The following is an 18,328-nucleotide window of genomic DNA, read 5'->3' as shown; positions in this document are numbered from 1 at the left end:
GGATTACAGTGCCCGGCGTTCCTCCCACCCTAGTGATCTGAGCACAGGCCCGGGAGCCAGGAATGCCTGGGTTCCATTCCTGCCTCTGACACTGATGCGCTGAGCGACTTGGGGGCTAGTAACACTGTGCCTCAGTTTCCCCACAGGGCTAGTAACTCTGGTTTGCTGTGGGCATTAATTAGTTCATTAATGGACAGAGGTTTACAGGTGCAAATGGCAGCACAAGTCGTCTTTCGGTATTGAAAACATGCCAGTTATTAGTGGGAGGAGATGGCTCAGGCACTAATGGAATCGGGAGTTTATTTGCCGCTGGATCACCAGCGTGGAACCAGGCCCGGACCCTGCAAGCTGCTTCCTGTAGGTGGATTCCCGCGCCCACACTCAGCCCTATTCAAGGCATGATGTTCCCAGGGATCCTGCTGTCCACGATCAATATCGGCCTCCAGCAGCTGCTTGGCCATCAGTGAGTTGGGGGCGTGCTGACCCAGTGGGCCAGCAGCCCCCCGCCCCCCCCCCCCAAAGCTGCCATCACAATAGCCGCTGACTGGCCACCACCTTGGGACCCTCTGCAGGGAGCCCCAACATGGAATGAGCCTTGGGGGCGGGGGCATGCTGCCCCCAAGGCTCGGGGGATGGTGCCCCGGCCCCTTTCACTGATGCCCAGTCCCTTCTGCAGGGCGAGGACATCTTTGCACTCCCGGAGCGGAGCTGGGAATCCCGAGCACGCCGCACCGGACCTCGTCACGGCTGGAGCCCGGCGCCGTGATACAGCCACCATGGAAGGGAAGCTGGTGAGGAGCTGTTTGGGCCAAGCTGTACAGTGGCCATGGAGCCACAGAGGATCCTCGGAGGGAGGGAGGGAAGCCGGGGGGCCGTTTCCTGACCAGGCCGAAGCCTGAGACTCAGCCACGGGTCGTGAGTCTCCTTTTGTTGGCCCCACTGCGCTGCAGGGCCTGGGGCCAGACTCCTCCAAAGTCCCGTCAGGCACGATGCTGGCTACTTTCCTGGCGCCAGCTCCATGCGCCCACCTCCCAGGATTTCCAATAAGGCCAGGGTCGGGGGAAGAGCGGAGGAGGAGCTGGAGCTCGCCCTTGTCCTACAGATGGGGAAACTGAGGAAAAGACCCACCCAGGCTGAGTCAGCGCTGGAGGTGGGGACGGAACCCTTGTCACGGCTCCCGCTTCTGACCTCGCCCCCGAGCCACCCCGGCAGCTCTGATGTCAGAGGGCAAAGGTCGTGGCGCTCAGTTCCGAAGCGTGGCCGCCCACGTATCAGAGCGAAGTTCCCAGCTGGCTCCACTTTAGTTCCTCGCCCATTCGGCCTCCCCAGAGCCCCCTTCTCCATCGGCTTTGCCCCAGCTGAGGTGGAGTGACCAGGACTAACCAGACGGCTCCAGCTCAGGCCACCCCGTCGATCCCCATCCGGGCTTTAGGATATTCTCCGAGCTATTTCCTAGCCTGTTCCTCATGCCCCTTCACATCCTGTTTGCATTCCCAACTGCTGCTGTGTTTCCACTGAGTGATGTCCAGGTCACAGCCCAGCAATGCGTACGAACGGCTCAGACTGGTCCTTCCAAGGCTGAAGGTCACCCAGGCGGCTGGGCATTGCTCTTGCACTGGGTCTCAGATCCTCTAAGTCCCAGCAGACGATGCACGCATGCACACACACCCCTTGTGATCAGTCACTGGGGAAAGCAGCCATTTAACACACACACACCTTGTGACACAATTGGGCCTTTAGTGGAGTTTTTTTTCCTCGGCGTTCTCCAGGGAAGGCCTTTTCCTTGCATTTCATTGGCCTATCTGTGTAGCTTGGCTGGGTCCTGGAGTCCCCCCTCCACCGCCGCACTGGCCTAGAGAGGTTGGAAGCCCTAATGCCATCTCAGTTAGCAGAGGTAAAGTCCTTTGTCTTTGGAGCGATAGATTCACTTGTGACTGGGATGTCTCCAGCCTGTAGCACAGACATCCCCGTCCTCTGACCTGTGCTACACACTTGACCCCCTCCTGCTTCTCCAAGCCCCATATCTCCTGATCTGGAGCTCTGCTCTGGTTTGTTCCTCTCCCCCAGGTCGTAGAAGATATCGAAGAGCTGGATATAGAAGAGGACAAGCGCATGGAGATGACATCAACTGACAGCCATGACGACAGCACTGGGGTGCTGGTGCTAAACTTCAGCGGAGAGGAGGAGGAGGAGGCCTCGCCCGGAGCAGGCCAGCCCATGGGGGTAACCATGGTCCCAAAGGCTCCAGGGGAACATCCGCCCTGGGTCCAGAACGACGACAGCCAGGAGCGCCTCGTGAAGCTGATGTGCCACCTCTTGAAGGCCGCCCCAGTGGACGTGGTGTGGACTTCGGGGGAGCAGATCAGAATTGTGGCCACCGAGCAGAACACCGGCTCCGACTCGCCCGCCAGCCGCCGGGGCTCGGAAGGGGGAGTCCCCGAGGCAAAGGGTGCAGAGCCGGCCACACGCTCGCCATCTGTAACCTCAACCAAAGAGGACCTGGTGGCCACAGAGGATGAACTGCAAGCCAGCCTGGGGAAGACCCTAGAGCCCTGGATCAGGGACCAGAGTGGCTACAACATCATCAGGTGCCTGATAGGGGGAAAGAGCCCTTCCAGAGGTGAAGATGACACAGAGAGTGGGTATGAGCGGGACCAGGAGGGGGCGACTCCACAGCAGGGCCCAGCATCACCCGGCGCGGATAAGAAGATTTTGCCTGAGAACGATTTCAATCAGTCGAGAGAGGACGGGGACCTTCTGCTGCAGGAGGGATGGGGCAGCCCGGGAGTTAGAGTGGAGGAAGTGCCACCCTCATCAGGCAGGGCTTCCTGGTCCTTCTCTCCAGAAAGCGTCACCCTCTCCCGGCTGACCGGCTCTCCCAGCTTGGATTCCCCTGGAGCACTGCAGTGCAATCCCTTGTCTGAAACCTCTCATGAGACAAGGACAGAGCCTGGGCCCAGCTGGGGGCTTCGTCCCAACCCTGCCTGTCAGCTCTGCAGGGGGGGCTTCAGGATCTTCGGACTCCCTGACTTGAAGGGGCTGGAGGAGGAGCTAAGGCAGAAGCTCAGCCGCTGTCACAAATGGGGAGCAGACACACATGGGGTCATCTTCTCCAAGGCAAAGAGGCTGTTTTCCAATTACCGCCTCTGCCCTCCTGAGGACTCCAGGGCACAGGCCTTAGCAAGAGAGGTAAGGAAGCCACTACGAAGCGGTATGCTTTTCGGCATCCACATTTCGAATACGGCCATTACCATAGAGTCTGGGCACCCTGTACACACATAGAGGGACATCATTCTCTCTCTACAAAGAAAACCCCTCCCTCCAGCTGTGTCAGGCCTTGGCTGTTGGCAGTTCTCATCCCTGACCAGTAAGAAGAGGAGGGGAAAGGCTGGATTAGACAGGAATGATGGCCTTGTGGTGTAGGCTGGGGATCTGGATTTAATTCTTGGCTCTGCCCCAAATTCCCTGTATGAGCTTGGCCAAATTGCTCAAGCTCACTCTGTGCCTCAGTTTCCCCACTTGTAAAATGGGGATAATAATCCTGCCTTTCATCCACCCTTTGTCTTGTCTATTTAGCTTGTGAGCTCTTCAGGGCAGGCACTTTCTCTTATTCTATTTACGTACTGCGCCCAGGACAATAGGATCCCCAGTCTGTGTGCGTGCGTGGAGGGCTTTTGTGCCTCAGTTTCCCTATCTGTAAAATTGGGATAACAACTCTTCCTTTGTCTGTCTTGTCTGTTTAGCTTGTGAGCTCTTCAGGGGAGAGAATGACTCATAATATATGTCTGTGCGGCAGCCCGCACAACAGGGCCCCAGTCCCTGCTGCTGCTGCATATAAACAATAATAATTCCCACAGCAGGCTGAAGAAGGGGGACTAGGAATAACATTTAGTGCTTTCACAGCACCGCCCATCCAACAGTCTGTGAGCCCTTTGCAAACACAAATGGATTTCACCCATGGGGTCGGGGCTCAGTGCTCACCCCCACTGTATCCAGGGGGAATTCGAGTGCCTCACATAGAAAGTCAGTGATGGGACCAAAAATACAACCTAGAAGTCCCTGCTCTGTCTTGCCGCTTCCAAAGTGAATTAAGCTAAATCCAGAAAAGGCATTTTTACTCCAGAATAGGTGTCCCACATGGGGAGCTATTGCGGAATAGTTATTCTGGAGTAACTATGCCAGTGAATTTCCCCATGTAGACAAGTCCTAAGGAGTCTGACTTTCATAGAGTCCCAGACTTTAAGGCCAGGAGAGACCATTCTGATCATCTAGCCCAACCTCCAGCCTAGCAACAGGCACCTCCCTCAGTGCATCACGCTTGTGGTTGAGCTACAGCATAATGATTGAAAAGGCATCCGGTTTTGGTGTGAAGGCTCCAAGTGATGGGGAAACCACCACATCTCTAGGTAAATTGTTCCAATGGTTAATTCCCCTCATTGTTAAAAATGTCTTATTTTTAGCCCAAATTTATCAGCTCCCAGAACCGGTTATGCCTCCTCTGCGAAAGAGCCTATCGGACATCTTCTCCCCCTGTAGGTGCTTGAGCCACCTCTTAACCTCCTCTGGGACAAAGTAAAATAGTCTGATCTCCTTCGGGCTTGTGAGCAATTCAGCCTTCCGAGCTGTAACTGTCTTTCCTCTGGGACTTCTAGGCTGTTCTCCAGGAGAGCGCAGCGGCTGCCCTTCAGAAGACGACGCTGGTCAGCACCAGGCCCTCAGCCCACCTGAGATGCACACCCACTCTCCAGGCTATGACCTCTCAGCACAAGCATGGTGATTTCTCTTCATCATTCCTCCAATGGGCTCTCCGGAAGCTGAAGATGTTGGTTAAAAAGACAGCCCCCAAATCCTAGCTGAGACTCTCCTCCCCACAGATGGCTGCCACCTCTATTAAAAGATCAGCCCCACCATTAAAATGAATGATCTCCTGTAGCATGGGGCTTTGAAGTCTTGGATGCACTGGTCACAGTAGCTGCGACACCAGATGAAATGTTCTCATTGGCTTTTTGCCTCTGGGCCACTAATGGGGGGCAGAAGAAATCAGTATGACCCACCCTACGTATGGTGCTTCAGGGCACACAGAGCACCTAAGGGAGCTGAAGAAAAGCTGCTTTCATGTAGGCAACCTGAAATGTCGTATTGCCTTAGAAAATAACCTGACCTGGTCAGTGGGAATCTCCTGTGCAGGATGCAGAGGGGTGGAGGAGGAGCTCCCATAAGCTTTCAGCGAGGGGAAGAATCTTTACTCACATATAACTTTCCTCCAATGCTTCAGAGTCGAATGTTTAAAAACCTAACACTGGGGTGCCGAACTCCCACAGCTTAGGAGTTGTAGATGCTGATCCTCCTCTGAAAAACAGGCCCAGAGTTTTATGGGCTGGAAAAAAAAAAAAAATCACTTCCTCCCCCAGTCATGTTTCACTGTTGCTCTGTTTCTGTAATACAATAATCTCCATAGTCTTAGCAGACACGTGACCTGAATATTTAGTGGCAGGAAAACAAGCAGATTTGAAACACCTTTCCACCATTCTTTCCCTGAGCTGGTCACCCCCAGGGGCCATCTCTAGCAAGCCCAGAGCAACACCCTGATCTTTGCCGCACCTGCTTAGTCTCTAAAATGAAGGTCTCCGACCCTGAAGCTCCTACAAGAGGCACTCCCATGAGTTTGCAGGATCAGGGCCTATGTTTATACTGTACACACCTTAATGGCAGTTCTAGTTACCATTAAATCTAGGCCATCAAGCGCTTACAAAATGGATCCAGCCACAGCGGACTGCTGCCCCTAGTAAGTGCTATAAAGAGACCCTGATGCATGTTGTCGTACCAGGCTGCATTGCAGAAAGAGGCAAAGATGGTTAATTATATTTGATCTCACCACACACCCGCTCGGCTTTTCCTAGGGAGAAGTCTTGCTCCTTTGAATTCTCAGGGAAAACTCTGGTTGAAACTGAACAGTTGTAGTTCTGAAGACTAGTATTTGGGATGCATAATATGGAAATCAAGGCAGGTGCACTGGGAAGCGCATCCACTGCCTTCCCCAAGAACATTCCTAGGCCCTTTCGCTTTCTTCCCAGGGTAGAGGCATACCAACCATGCAGTCATTGCAAGGAGGAGCTTGGCTGGCATGTCCCATCTGCTCTGCATGGACAGCAGTGATCTCATGTGTTACTTGGGACTTTGCCCTAGTACCTTTTCCCAGCATTCCCTCCCCCACAGCGAGACAAGGGAAACACCACTCGGTGCCATGTAGCCACTGCCCCCTTTTCTGAGACACTTGGGATTCTACAGTGTGGAACATACAGACTTTCCAGATGCCCGTGAAAGAGCATCGCAAACTGCACAGGTCAGAAATATGCAGAGCTTTTAAAAAAAAAAAAAAGCCATGACTACCAGACTGCAGAAGTGTGTCATCTGACTAGAGAGCTGGGCTGAGCTCAGACCCAGCTGGAATGAGTACTCTCTGCACATTTAAAGCTCCTTACTCAAAACTATACCTCTGATTGCCGTCTCCCTCACACTGCCATGCTTTCACCGTCAGGTCCAGAGAGAAAAATTACATCCTTTGCATTGAGCTTTAATCCTAAAGTTCTAACCATGGCAGGCTGGGATTTCTAAAGCTGTATTACCCTCGTGTTCACTAGATGGGCTGCACAGACAGCCCTGCCGACTGACATTCTCCATTTATGCATAAAACAAGCTTCCACATGCTGCCCTACTAGCTAGGACCTAGAAGACATGAGAAGAGATTGTCCCTGGCCTCTAATGAGATTGTCAATTGGGGCAATTTATGATGTGGACACTTCTCCACAGATCAAGACCTGATTTCATACGGATCCCTCACCCAGGAGAGGGGGAGGTACTTGCTCAAACTTTTAGGAATGTTTTAAACATTAGGGTACTTGCTTGGACCTTTCTCCCCTCCCCCCACAGAAACCAGCTCTCCCCACCTTTCCTCCCTGTATATGGCCACTGCCCCACATTGCACCTGTAACACCCATCCCCAAACAGGGAGGAGGGAAGAATCAACCCTGGGAAAGCTGCCCTCCTTTGCCACAGAGCTCTTAATTACTGTGGCTTGTCGTGGGCCTGGCCCTCCTTCCCAGGATGCTCTCTTTCCTCCTCTGCTGCCTCCTCCTGCCCCTCTGGCTTCTCCTCCCTGCAGCATGAGGGTCCAACAGGAGGAAGCTGCAGCGATAATTAGTGGGGCACTGGATTCCCTGACCAAGCCTCAGGCTGCAGGTTGTGCACTAGCTGCCCTGCACAGACCGTGCTGGTGCGCTCTAGGTACCCAGAGCATGTTAACATAGCCCAGCAGTGTCTACACGGGAACTGAATCTTGGGCAGGGAATTCAGCAGCACCCCAACCCCTATAGGCAACTGCTGCAGCTTGCCTCCTATCAGACCCTCACTGCACAGTCTGAGCATGTGCCACGGGGGTGGTGGAAAAGAACGGCCCCCCACGGCCAGTACTATATAGGGTGTTCATCGGATCCAAGCAGTGGTGTGACACTTTTGCGCGCACACACACACAAAATTAGCTTTGCTTGAAGCCTGAATTAGTAATTTTGGAATTACATGTAAACAAACAGGAGGATTACTGAAAATGTAGGGCGGCATCTCTTCATGTGTGGTCACGTCTGAGCGGGGTGGTTTTACCTAGATGTGTCCTGCTGCTTACTGAACACCAAATGCTCACAGGCCAAGTGCATGTCTGAAGCAAGCCCGTTGCCCCCTGTTCCTCAAGACAACCAGGCCTGTAACACTGTGGGTACAGATTCTTAACACTTTCCTTTTCTGTGTGTCCTTTACCAAAGTTTGGGGCTGTTACAGGTACCCATTCCCAGGCTTTGGACAAGCTGCCTATGTTCAATGAAACATTTGTCCCCTTGGATCATGCCATGGATAATGAATAGCTGCTTCCCCCTGCCCCCCCAAACAGGATTTCCACACACAAAATCCCAGACTGACCTTTGCTTATGAAGGTGCCACTTGGCTCTAACTTTTCTACCTGGTCTGAGATACTACACTGCAGGGATGCAACATCTCCATGGAGGGATTGCTCACACAGGTGGTTTCTACTGCATCTTGCCCCCAGGGTCATCTACAAAGACTTCTCCTTTGCTTTCACCCCCAGCTCAATGATCTTCCTCTGGCTGAGAGTCCCTTTGCCCTGCTCCTAATCCAGAACGAGTTGCTGTACGGACAAGACGCACCACATAGCGTCCCAACACTCATTCCAAGTTATGAGTAACCTGTCCCCAGACCTGTCAAATAGAAAGTCTGTGTCAGAAGTTTTACGGTTTCGCAGGAGGCACTTGTACCCAGATGGCAAAAACACCTCAGCGCCCCGACACCCTCAGCTAAACCCTATGTAGGCCAAAGACTAGGTTTGGATGTGGAACGTTTATTAATTCCCTTTGATGGAGAGCACTATGTACACAGAACAGCCACAGAAGGTTACTTCTTGGTTTCCTCCTCCTTGGAGAGAGTCTTGATGATCTCTTCCTTCTTGGCTTGCAGACGTTCTTCACGGCGCTTGCGGGCTTCCTTGGTCTTGGACCTGCGAGCTTCGGCCTGGTCACTGAAGATGAAAATAGTTTTCATGAACACACATGGCCTCAGCCTCAAGCAACCCAGATAAACCCACCCAGCTTTTACCCCCACCTCTATTTTTCTCCAGCCTTAGGAAGCTGTTGTAGAGAGATGAGGTGTGAACACACATTTCACAAACACCTCATGCACCATCAACTGCTTTACAGCTGCTGTTTACCAGGTTACTAAGCCCACACACCTCCCCACTAGCGCTTTGCAATGTAACAGAGACGTAAGTGCAATTCAGTATCTTGTTCAGTAACACCCCACTGGCCTACTGAGTAATATAGGCAGGCATGAATGGGATCTACCCTTGGCCAGGATTGGGACTGAAACAGGTCCTTGGACCAAATGACAGCACATGGGCTTGCTGTTGTCTTTACTCCATCTCCAAGGACACCACACAGCAAACTTGTTTGTTAGACAGTGCCCTTGAGATCTTGACAAAACTGGTCAGACCAGTGATTGAAGTTAGAAAGGAAAAGTAATGCATGATCTGCCAGAACCCATTTGTCCTTCAATTGTCTTAACTTCGCCTCTTCTTGAGAATGGATCCTTCAATGGCAGGGTCTTTGGACAACATTCTGCGAGGGAACTTGCCCATCCCCTGAAGATGTGTGTTATTTCCTGGGTGTTTAAGTCGCACAGAAGGGCAAAGCTTGTATAAAGGGGGCATTCAAGTCATACTTGGATTTATTTACACCATTAAAACCAAGCCATTAATATCCAGATCATCTGTCAACATTTATGAAGTATTATTTTGTATTCCACTGAGCCTTAGGCCTTGTCTACATTAGAAAGTTTTGCTGCTCTAACTATAGTGGTATAGTAGAACACTCCTAATGTGAATGCAGTTATACTGATATAAGAGGGCTTATACTGTTATAAGTTAAGATAGTTTGTACCCATACCAAACCTTAAACCAGTATAGCTACAGGAGTAAATAATCCCCTAATTGACAGAGCTATAGCAACATAACTATGACCAGGCTTGGATAGTGAAGAGATGTTAGTGAATTTCATTTGTTTCTAGTCAGTTTCACTTTACAGGATGCCTCAATAAGAGAATCAATGTCTTTGTAACCCAAGTGCTGAAAGCTCATGGAATCACTTGAACTAGTACTGAGCACTTTTAAAAGCTCACTCGTGCAAAACTTAAGTCTCGGGCCTGTACTGAGCTCTCAGAATCGCTTTAATAACCAAACACTTACGCCAGGAGCTTCTTGCGAGCCTTGTCTGCTTTGAGTTTGTGAATGTGCTCCATCAGAATCCGCTTGTTCTTGAAGACGTTACCCTTGACCTTCAGATACAGGCTGTGATACCTAACAAAAGAGAAGGGACCAGGTGAGGTGAGAGAGCTCACTGTGTTGCAGGAAGCAACACTCATTTGTTTGATGGTGCAAAAGAGGAAATACGAACTGTGCAGCTTCCAAGACATCTTGAGTGACTCAAGATAAACAGCAGTTATGTCTTGTCTGCAGTGGACCACACAGTGTCCCAGAGTTTTAAAATTAATTTAACCATTCTGCTCCATCTTAATCTACCACCACACACGATTCCCTTGTCCTGCCCTCCAATTTCAGCAGAGGAGCTAGTCCTGAGAAGCACTCGCTAACATCAAGATCATTCTGCAGCAGCTTTCCAGTGCCCTTATCCACTGCAAGGGATTTATCATTTATGTAAAAGGTGTGTTTAATCTCTCTTGGCCTTCCCCTTTGGCATCTGTGGGTTCAGGTCTAAGGTTATAGAGCCTGCTGCAAAAGCCTTGAAGAGCAGAGGCTGGTGTATCCAGGCAGATGGGGACCCTGTTTCCCACCCAGACACACCCACCACCAAAGGAGAAGCAAGGCAGGATTCATTTGGCTCTCAGACTTACATATGGCGGTCGATCTTCTTGGACTCCCTGTATCTGCGAAGCAGACGTCTCAGAATTCTCATTCTCCTCATCCAGGTCACCTTCTCGGGCATACGAGCATTGGCTGTACCCTTTCTCTTACCTGGAGGCAGACAGAAAGATGTTACAGAGCTGGAACACAGCTAATTACCAGGTTTCAGAGTAACAGCCGTGTTAGTCTGTATTTGCAAAAAGAAAAGGAGTACTTGTGGCACCTTAGAGACTAACCAATTTATTTGAGCATAAGCTTTCGTGAGCTACAGCTCACTTCATCGGATGCAGCTAATTACCAGTGAGCATCCTTGCCAGCGTGCTTAACACCTCTGCTTGCCTCAAAATCCAAGGAGTATGATTAACAGCCCAGCTGCTTTACAAGGCCCCTCTTTGGTACATAAGGCAATTTATAAATCCACCCTCAGCAAAGGTCTCTAGAGTTTGACAGACGTTTAACCCCAGTTATCTAGAGTGAAGCCAGCCATCACTTACCGATGCCCATATGCCTGCCCTTTCGGCGGGCCAAGGTGTTTTTCCTGCATCGGGCACGGGAGTGAACAGTCACAGGCTTGCGGATTATCAAACCATCCTTGATCAGTTTCCTGATCTGCTGACCTGGAAATCAGAAGAGATGTTCCATGTTGAAGACATCAAATGGAACAGAAAATGGACAGCATGAGCAAGGCAAGACTCTAACACGAACAAATTTTCCTTTTCAAAAGGAGTTTTTAGGATGGATTACAACATCTAAGTCTAAAGGAATTTAAGAAGATTTTGACCTTCTTTACAGAGGCCCCTTAATTAAGTTTGTTTTCCTCAGGCAGTCCTGTTGCAGTCCACCGCAGGCCTACATGAGAAACATTCTCCCAGGCACTGCAGTGTGGACCTGAATGGAATAAACATACTTTATAAAGATGTCCTTTGGGTCCAGCTTCTGCCTCCATTCTACCTGCTGGATCTGCCAGCTCAGTTAACACAAAAGGAAGCCTAGTCCGTGAGAAGGGACAAACTGTCTATTTTTCAGTGCTTGTAGTGAACTGTATCTCATGTATGTCTGCTCTTCTCACTTTTCAATCGTGCATCTCACCTGTTCACCACTAGATATCCCTGTGGTTGGTGTCTGACTAGATAGTAGTAACTCCCGTCCCCCCAAAGAACATCCAGACTTGTCACCGCATTCTTGTGTGAATTCTTTCAGTGTCGGTTTAGCAGAATTCTAGAATTTGGTCATTTACTGCTTCCAGTTAACAAGGGAAGGCAATTGCTACATGCCTGTAAGTCAGCAAAACATTTGAATATAAAAAGGCCCATGGAGAAGGCAATTCGGTTTAGCTACTATTAAATTAACCTTTCTACTACCGAGCCTGTAACAAAGACAAGTTGCAGAGTAGCAGCCGTGTTAGTCTGTATTCGCAAAAAGAAAAGGAGGACTTGTGGCACCTTAGAGACTACCCAATTTATTTGAGCATAAGCTTTCGTGAGCTACAGCTCACTTCATCGGATGCATAAAGACAAGTTGAGATCACTGCCTCTTCTGCAATATTCAATAATTAGCTAGGCCCACAAATCATACCAGAAGATAGCACTAGCAAGTCACCGAATTGCCCAGTGCCCATGTGGAAGAGAAATGGCTACTTACGGGAATTAGCATTGGCAATCTCATTGGTCTCATTAGGATCCAACCAAACTTTCTTCTTGCCACAGCGCAAGACGCTGGAGGCCAGCCTCTTCTGGAGCCTGAGCATACTGAACAAACCAACACACATGGCTTAGAACAGGCAGCCCCCAGTTTAGTGCAATGGAAGATCACAAATTTTTTCACTGTTCCAGGAATGCTCAAATTGCAGTCTAGCTTTATTTAAATGTATAAAGGGCCTTTCATTGGAGAGATTATAAAGCCTAATACAAGTTAATTACATATGGCACTGCTGAAATGTCGTCACCTCTGAAATGAAAAGCCGCAATCACGTGGAAATCCGGCATGTGGCAAAACAGTGTGAGTGGAGAAATTGTGGCCAGTGATGTTGACCAGATCAAACTCTTATAAAGGAGGTTTTCACTTGTGGCAAAAGCTCAGAGCCGAAGGTGGCGGGTGACACATTAAACAGAAGATGGGATGAAGTTTCCAACAGCCACTAGTGATTCTGGGCCCCCGCCACTTGCGGTGCCTCATGCTGGCCACCCAAAAGTCACCGTCACTGTGGGAGTGAGGCCCAGCTCTCAAGTGCCCGGCGGGATCCCCCTGGGGTGGGAACAGTGGGGAGATCCAGCAGAGCGGGGCCTTTACTGGGGCACCACCCCCAGCGCGCGCGCCCGCGCCCCCCCGCTCCACTCCAGCCCCCCCCAGTGCGCGCGCCCGCGGCCCCCCGCTCCATTCCAGCCCCCCCCAGTGCGCGCGCCCGCGGCCCCCCCGCTCCATTCCAGCCCCCCCCAGTGCGCGCGCCCGCGGCCCCCCCCGCTCCATTCCAGCCCCCCCGCTCCACGCCAGGGGCGCCCCTTATCGCCCCGCTGTCCATCGCCCGGGTCCGGGCTGAGGGGACGAGGGACGCCCCGGATGGGGGCAGGGGAAGCGGCTCCTCACAGCTAGGCCCGGCCCCAGGCCGAGGCCCACCCGCAGGCCCGGCACCGGCCGCTCTCCTGAGGCGAGGCGAGGCCCGGCGAGGCGAGGCGAGGCGAGGCCCGGCCCGGCCCGGCCCGGCCCGGCCCGACGCGCCGCAGCCCCCAGCCCCCGCCGCCCCGCGCCCCGCTCACCTCATGGCGGCAGCGGCCCTAGCGCTGAAAGGAAGGGGGGACAGCAGCGCCGGCCGCTCCCACTATCAGCGCAGGGGTGGCTGGGTGGGACGTACCATATCACCCCCCCCCCGCTCACAGCGCCTCCCCTCCCCTCCAATCCCGGCTCGCTCCACCCCGGAACGGGGAAGAAGGGGCCAGAGCTCGGTTCCGAAGGAGAAAGTGCGGACGGAACCGGGAGTCTGAAACATATCTCTCCGCCCCCCGCGTCTGGGAATGGTACGGCCCGGGGCGCAGCGGCGCCTGCGCAATGATCGCGGAGGCGTGCTGCCCGGACTAGCCCGGCGGAGCGGTCGCCTGCGCAGTGGAGGGAAGCTGCTCAGGGCACCACGTGGAAGGGGGGTGTTGGGTGATCTGCGGTCTGGGGAGGGCTGGACGCACGGAGGAGCGTGAGGGCAGGCGTGGGGTGGTAGGTGCTAGGGGCCTTGGGGCCGATCAGGGCTGGGGGGCAGTCATGGGGTAGGAGCTGAGTTCATGGGGTCGGGGGGGAGTCCTGGGGCATAGAATCATAGACTATCAGGGCAGGAAGGGACCCCAGAAGGTCATCTAGTCCAACCCCCTGCTCAAAGCAGGACCAATCCCCAACTAAATCATCCCAGCCAGGGCTTTGTCAAGCCTGACCTTAAAAACTTCTAAGGAAGGAGATTCCACCACCTCCCTAGGTAACGCATTCCAGTGTTTCACCACCCTCCTAGTGAAAAAGTTTTTCCTAATATGCAACCTAAACCTCCCCCACTGCAACTTGAGACCATTACTCCTTGTTCTGTCATCAGCTACCACTTGCTGATGTTCTGTCATCAGCAGGCTTAGGGGGTGACAATGGATCACAAATTGAACATGGATCAACAACCTGACGAGCTGAGGAAAAGGCTAGAATCATTCTGGGGTGTATTAACACGCATGTCCCTGTGTAAGAGGTGGGCGGTCATTTTCCCGCTTTGATCGGCACTGGGGAGGCCTCCGCTGAAGCACTGTGTCCAGTTCTGGGCACTACGCTTTAGGAAAGATGAGGGCAAATTGGGCTGAGTCCCGAGAAGAGCAACAAAAATGATCAAAGGTTTTGAAATGCTGAGGAGCTTCCACGGAGGAAGGTTAAAAAAATTGGGTATATTAGTCTTGAGAAAAGAAGACTGAAAACAATCTGCAGGTAGGCTAAGGGCTGTTATAAAGAGGCTGCTGATCAATTGTGCTCCATAGCCACTGAAGGTAGGACAGGTTTCAGAGTAGCAGCCGTGTTAGTCTGCATTTGCAAGAAGAAAAGGAGGACTTGTGGCACCTTAGAGACTAACCAATTTATTTGAGCATAAGCTTTCATGAGCGAGCTGTAGCTCACGAAAGCTCATGCTCAAATAAATTGGTTAGTCTCTAAGGTGCCACAAGTACTCCTTTTCTTTTTTCAAATAAATTTGTTAGTCTCTAAGGTGCCACGAATCCTCCTTTTCTTTTTTTGAAGGTAGGACAATAAGTAAAGGGGCTAAGCTGCAGCAAGGGAGATTTAGGTTAGACGTTAGGAAAAACTTTCTAACCATAAGGGTAGTTAAGCTCTGGAATAGCTTCCAGTGGATCTTGTGAAATTTCCATCGTTGGAGGTTTTTAAGAACAGGTTGGACAAACACCTGTAAAGGATGCTGTTCACTTTGGTTCACTTTGTCCTGTCTTCGTGCAGGGGGTTGGACTTGTGGTCCCTTCGAGCCCTACATTTCTGATTCTGTTCTAGGCTGGAGGATAGCTATGTCAGACTGGAAGTTAGCCGTGGGGTAGGAGCTAAGTTAATGAGGGACAGTAGAGAAGTTATGGGATAAGGTGTGCTAGGCTGGGGGCCTGGGCCAGGTCAGGTGTGGGGGTAGCTATGGGATAGGCTATGCCAGGTTAAAGGCCAGCCATGAAACAGGAACCTAAGCTATGGGGCAGGCCATAATCACAGCTTTGCAGGTAGCCATTGGGCCTGTATGTGCTTGTCCTTGACCTGTAGATGGTCACCACTAACCCAAACTCATACAGTGAACCAATGTTAGACCTTGGAATGGTACCCAGGAGTCCTGACTCCCAATCACTTCTTATCCCTGCCTTCTGGTGCTTTGCAAACATTAATTAATCCTCACAGGCCCCATGTGAGGTTGGTAAGTATCAGTGTCACCGTTGTCCAGCTAAGGAAACTGAGGCACGAGGGGGCCTAACTCCCCCCTCATGCCATGTCAACCAGGAGCATCTCCATGAAAAAAGGGGTAATGTAAAACCAGAGTCAGATTCAGGCCCAGAGAGAGTCACTGATTTACCCCATGTCCAAGAAAGTCTGATCCAGAAAGGGGCTGAAATTTGTATGAATTTGGGGTGTTCAGAACTTCTCCAGGATCTCAAAGCTTAAGAGTTCTTGGAACAAGAGGAGAGACTAACAAAAATATAAATGTATAAATGGTCCTGTTTCTTTAAAAAGTGATTCTCCAATTGCCTCGTTTGCAAAATATAACTGAAGCTCCACTTTTAAACTGATACAAATTCCACTCAAGCAAAAATGTCACTTCTTTTTTTATAAACTAAAAGTTAAAAAGCACCCAAATCCCCACTTTTTGCAGCGTTTAGGCGTATTTCCTCCTTTGAAAGTCATGTCTGAAAATTGCAATTGGCTAGAAAATCAGACCAAAAGCTAAGGCTGCTTGTTAAATACTCAGACTAGATTCCATCTCATGGCTCATTTGGAATCTGGCTGGTGTAAAACGATCAACATATGGCAGGAGAAGGAGACCTGACAGGAACAGATTCTTGGTTCATTAAGCGAGAAAAACACAGATAAACACAGATTTAGGCTGTTTAAAAACCGAGTTGTTGTTTTCATAAAACAACCTCCAAACCTGGAAATACCTGCTAAAGGAACGTGTGTTGGAAACTTGGCTCAGACCCACTGGCTCACCAGTTCCAGGATCCTGCCTCTAGCATTGGCCACACAGGCTGATGCCAAAGAGAAAGGCAAATAAAAATACATCCCCATAACACATTTGGTCAGACCCCTGGGTCTGTACAGGGGAGGGGAGATAGTTGCTTCCCAGCTCCTGTGGAAGAATCATGTTTTGCCCTATGCTCTCCAGGGGAATTCCCCTAAACTGGAGGAATTCCCAGGTGGGGAAATCTGGCTGTTTTCTCCCATGGTGCAAAAGCACCAGAATGAAGCTTAGAAGTGGGGTTGCAGCATTTATAGAATGCTGCGGGGGTGGTGTGATACTGTTTATGTCCTTATCTCTCGTAGGAAACAATGAAATTTGCCAGAGGGTCCTGTCTATGTGTTTTCAATTGTCTTCCTTAGCATCTTGCACTGGGTTTTGTTTGCCAGTGGATCATTGCTCACAAAAGGTACTGTGCTCCGCCCCAGAGATGGCTGCATCTATTTGTAAAGAGCGCTATGGGGGGAAGGACATCTCCTTGAGGTAATACCTTATATTGCTGGCATTTAGGATGGGCCTGAGGCCATCCCCTGCTGCCCCACAGCAGCAATCCACCCAGGGGCTCCACTGGCATTCCACCATCTGCTCGCAGTGTTTACTACTAAAATGTGGAGGTGGTGATTGAGTGCGCCTGGCTGGTGGAGAGGCTCTGGCCATGTAAAGGGAGATCTGTAATTGTGTTATACTCCCATGCAGCTGCCTGCTGTCTGTGTGTTCACCTTCCCTCCCTCAGCTCTTTCCCTTCTGCTTCCCCCCCACCCCGTCTCCCAATCTATGGCTCCCTCTGCTCACCCATCATCTTTCTCCCATCCCCCCACTCCCCTCTCCCTCCCACTCTTCCTGCCCAGCTTCTGTTCGCTGCCAGGGTCCCTGGGGGGGATTATGGTTGCTGGTGGGTTGTGGGGGGAGGGAAGGGGGGACAAGCTGGAAAAACAATATCCAGGAAACAGCTGCAGCTGTCCAAGATACTCAGTGAATTGCTCCTCTCAGGACGGCTAGCTGGATGGTCTCTTCACAAACAGGCCGACATGAGAGGGGGGAGCCTCCAGGCTAACCCTCCTGGAGAGGCTGCTGCACTGAAGCCCAGGTAAGACCATCTCCCTTGTCCTAGCTGGAAGCAGGATATACAAGGAGTTTCTGGTCTAGAGAGGTCATTTCCAATTTGGCCTGGCATCCCCATGTCAGGAGAGGGGGATGGGTGGGAGTCACATCTGGATGTGTGGGACTGCTTAGATACGGGGTTTTGGTCCAAGCCCATCTCTGGGGTCTAGTCTGGCAGGGAGGGGAGAGATGAGAACACAGCCTGCTCCATGCACTGGGAGGGTCATGTCCAGGGGGAGACTCTGAATGGTAGTGGGACTATGTCTGCATGGCCATGATCTCCAGCCTCCCATCTGCCCCTAACTCGGGATCCCTAACTCGGGTGTCTCATGACATCATGAACGTCGGGGAAATGCTGGAACATTGGGATCCTTCTGCAGATGGGAAACCTTGGGAGAAGTCGCGCCCTCTGGGGACTCTAGGATTTTCTGCTTCCAGCTGGGACAAAAATCAAAGGAGAGCAGCCTCCCACCTCATGGCCTGGATGCTTCACTGCCAACTGGAAGCAGGAATGGGACGTGCGGTGCGATGGGTGGGAAGAAAAACAAACCAACCAACCTTGTATCGATTCAGGGCTTGGTTTGGAGTTTGGGTCGAAGAGGCCGGGGCAGTTCTGATGTCACTGGGACATTCTGGGCCCAGTGAGGGGTTCTGTCACTGTCTGCCTTAATGCGATAGTGCTGTGTCTCAGAGACCTGACACCATTAGCCAGCACACAGGCCAAAGGTCTCACCCTGGCTTCCAGCAACTTAGTCACTCCTTGCAGGGCCCTTCCAGTCCGAAGTCTTCCCCATTCCATCTACCCCGAGTTCCTATCTACCAGGCACTCGGACTTTTCCCTTCTGGTTCGTCACCCCTGAAGGTGTGCAAAGAGCCCCCAGGTATCAGTTCACTTTGGCGGACCCACTCCACCCAGTTCACGCACCAGAGACCTGCTGGGGGCAAAAATTAACAAAAAGCGTATTTAATAGGGAAAAAAAAATCACAGATTCAAAAGTGAAACAGGAAAAGCAAACGCAGAC

General features: G+C 51.4%; 3 protein-coding genes across 3 annotated transcripts in view; 1 reads left to right on the top strand and 2 right to left on the bottom strand.

Moving 5' to 3' along the window:
• The window catches only part of LOC114020841, a 21,306-nt gene extending 14,234 nt beyond the window's left edge, over nucleotides 1–7,072 (top strand). The window contains exons 2-4 of the mRNA XM_043536861.1: nucleotides 677–791; nucleotides 2,068–3,189; nucleotides 4,653–7,072. Coding sequence (XP_043392796.1) covers nucleotides 777–791; nucleotides 2,068–3,189; nucleotides 4,653–4,853 — 1,338 coding nt within the window. The 5' untranslated portion in view covers nucleotides 677–776 and the 3' untranslated portion in view covers nucleotides 4,854–7,072. The remainder of the gene's footprint in view (nucleotides 1–676; nucleotides 792–2,067; nucleotides 3,190–4,652) is intronic.
• LOC102945108 (P43 5S RNA-binding protein) overlaps nucleotides 1–18,328 on the bottom strand; it is a 26,174-nt gene extending 7,846 nt beyond the window's left edge. The window contains exons 1-2 of the mRNA XM_037887074.2: nucleotides 18,311–18,328; nucleotides 12,509–12,514 (exon numbers count right to left, since the gene is read on the bottom strand). The gene's annotated coding sequence lies outside the window, so the exon portion shown is untranslated. The remainder of the gene's footprint in view (nucleotides 1–12,508; nucleotides 12,515–18,310) is intronic.
• Nucleotides 8,389–13,564, bottom strand: RPL19 (ribosomal protein L19). The gene is made up of 6 exons (XM_037887075.2): nucleotides 13,231–13,564; nucleotides 12,119–12,225; nucleotides 10,972–11,094; nucleotides 10,468–10,588; nucleotides 9,803–9,913; nucleotides 8,389–8,581 (listed from the first exon to the last, which is right to left on the bottom strand). Exons 1-6 carry the CDS (start codon nucleotides 13,233–13,235, stop codon nucleotides 8,458–8,460), a joined length of 591 nt encoding a protein of 196 aa, XP_037743003.1. The 5' UTR covers nucleotides 13,236–13,564; the 3' UTR covers nucleotides 8,389–8,457.

The sequence above is a fragment of the Chelonia mydas genome, chromosome 27 (genome assembly GCF_015237465.2).
Source record: "Chelonia mydas isolate rCheMyd1 chromosome 27, rCheMyd1.pri.v2, whole genome shotgun sequence".
Lineage (NCBI taxonomy): Eukaryota > Metazoa > Chordata > Testudines > Cheloniidae > Chelonia > Chelonia mydas.
This window is presented reverse-complemented; position numbering and strand designations above follow the sequence as displayed.

What these genes read in the sequence shown, in the direction of transcription:
- RPL19 (XM_037887075.2), bottom strand. An exon ending in GATTGCCAATGCTAATTCCC is followed by an intron (nt 11,095 to 12,118) that starts GTAAGTAGCCAT and finishes TCTGATTTCCAG; the next exon opens with GTCAGCAGATCAGGAAACTG. An exon ending in GGGCAGGCATATGGGCATCG is followed by an intron (nt 10,589 to 10,971) that starts GTAAGTGATGGC and finishes GTCTGCCTCCAG; the next exon opens with GTAAGAGAAAGGGTACAGCC.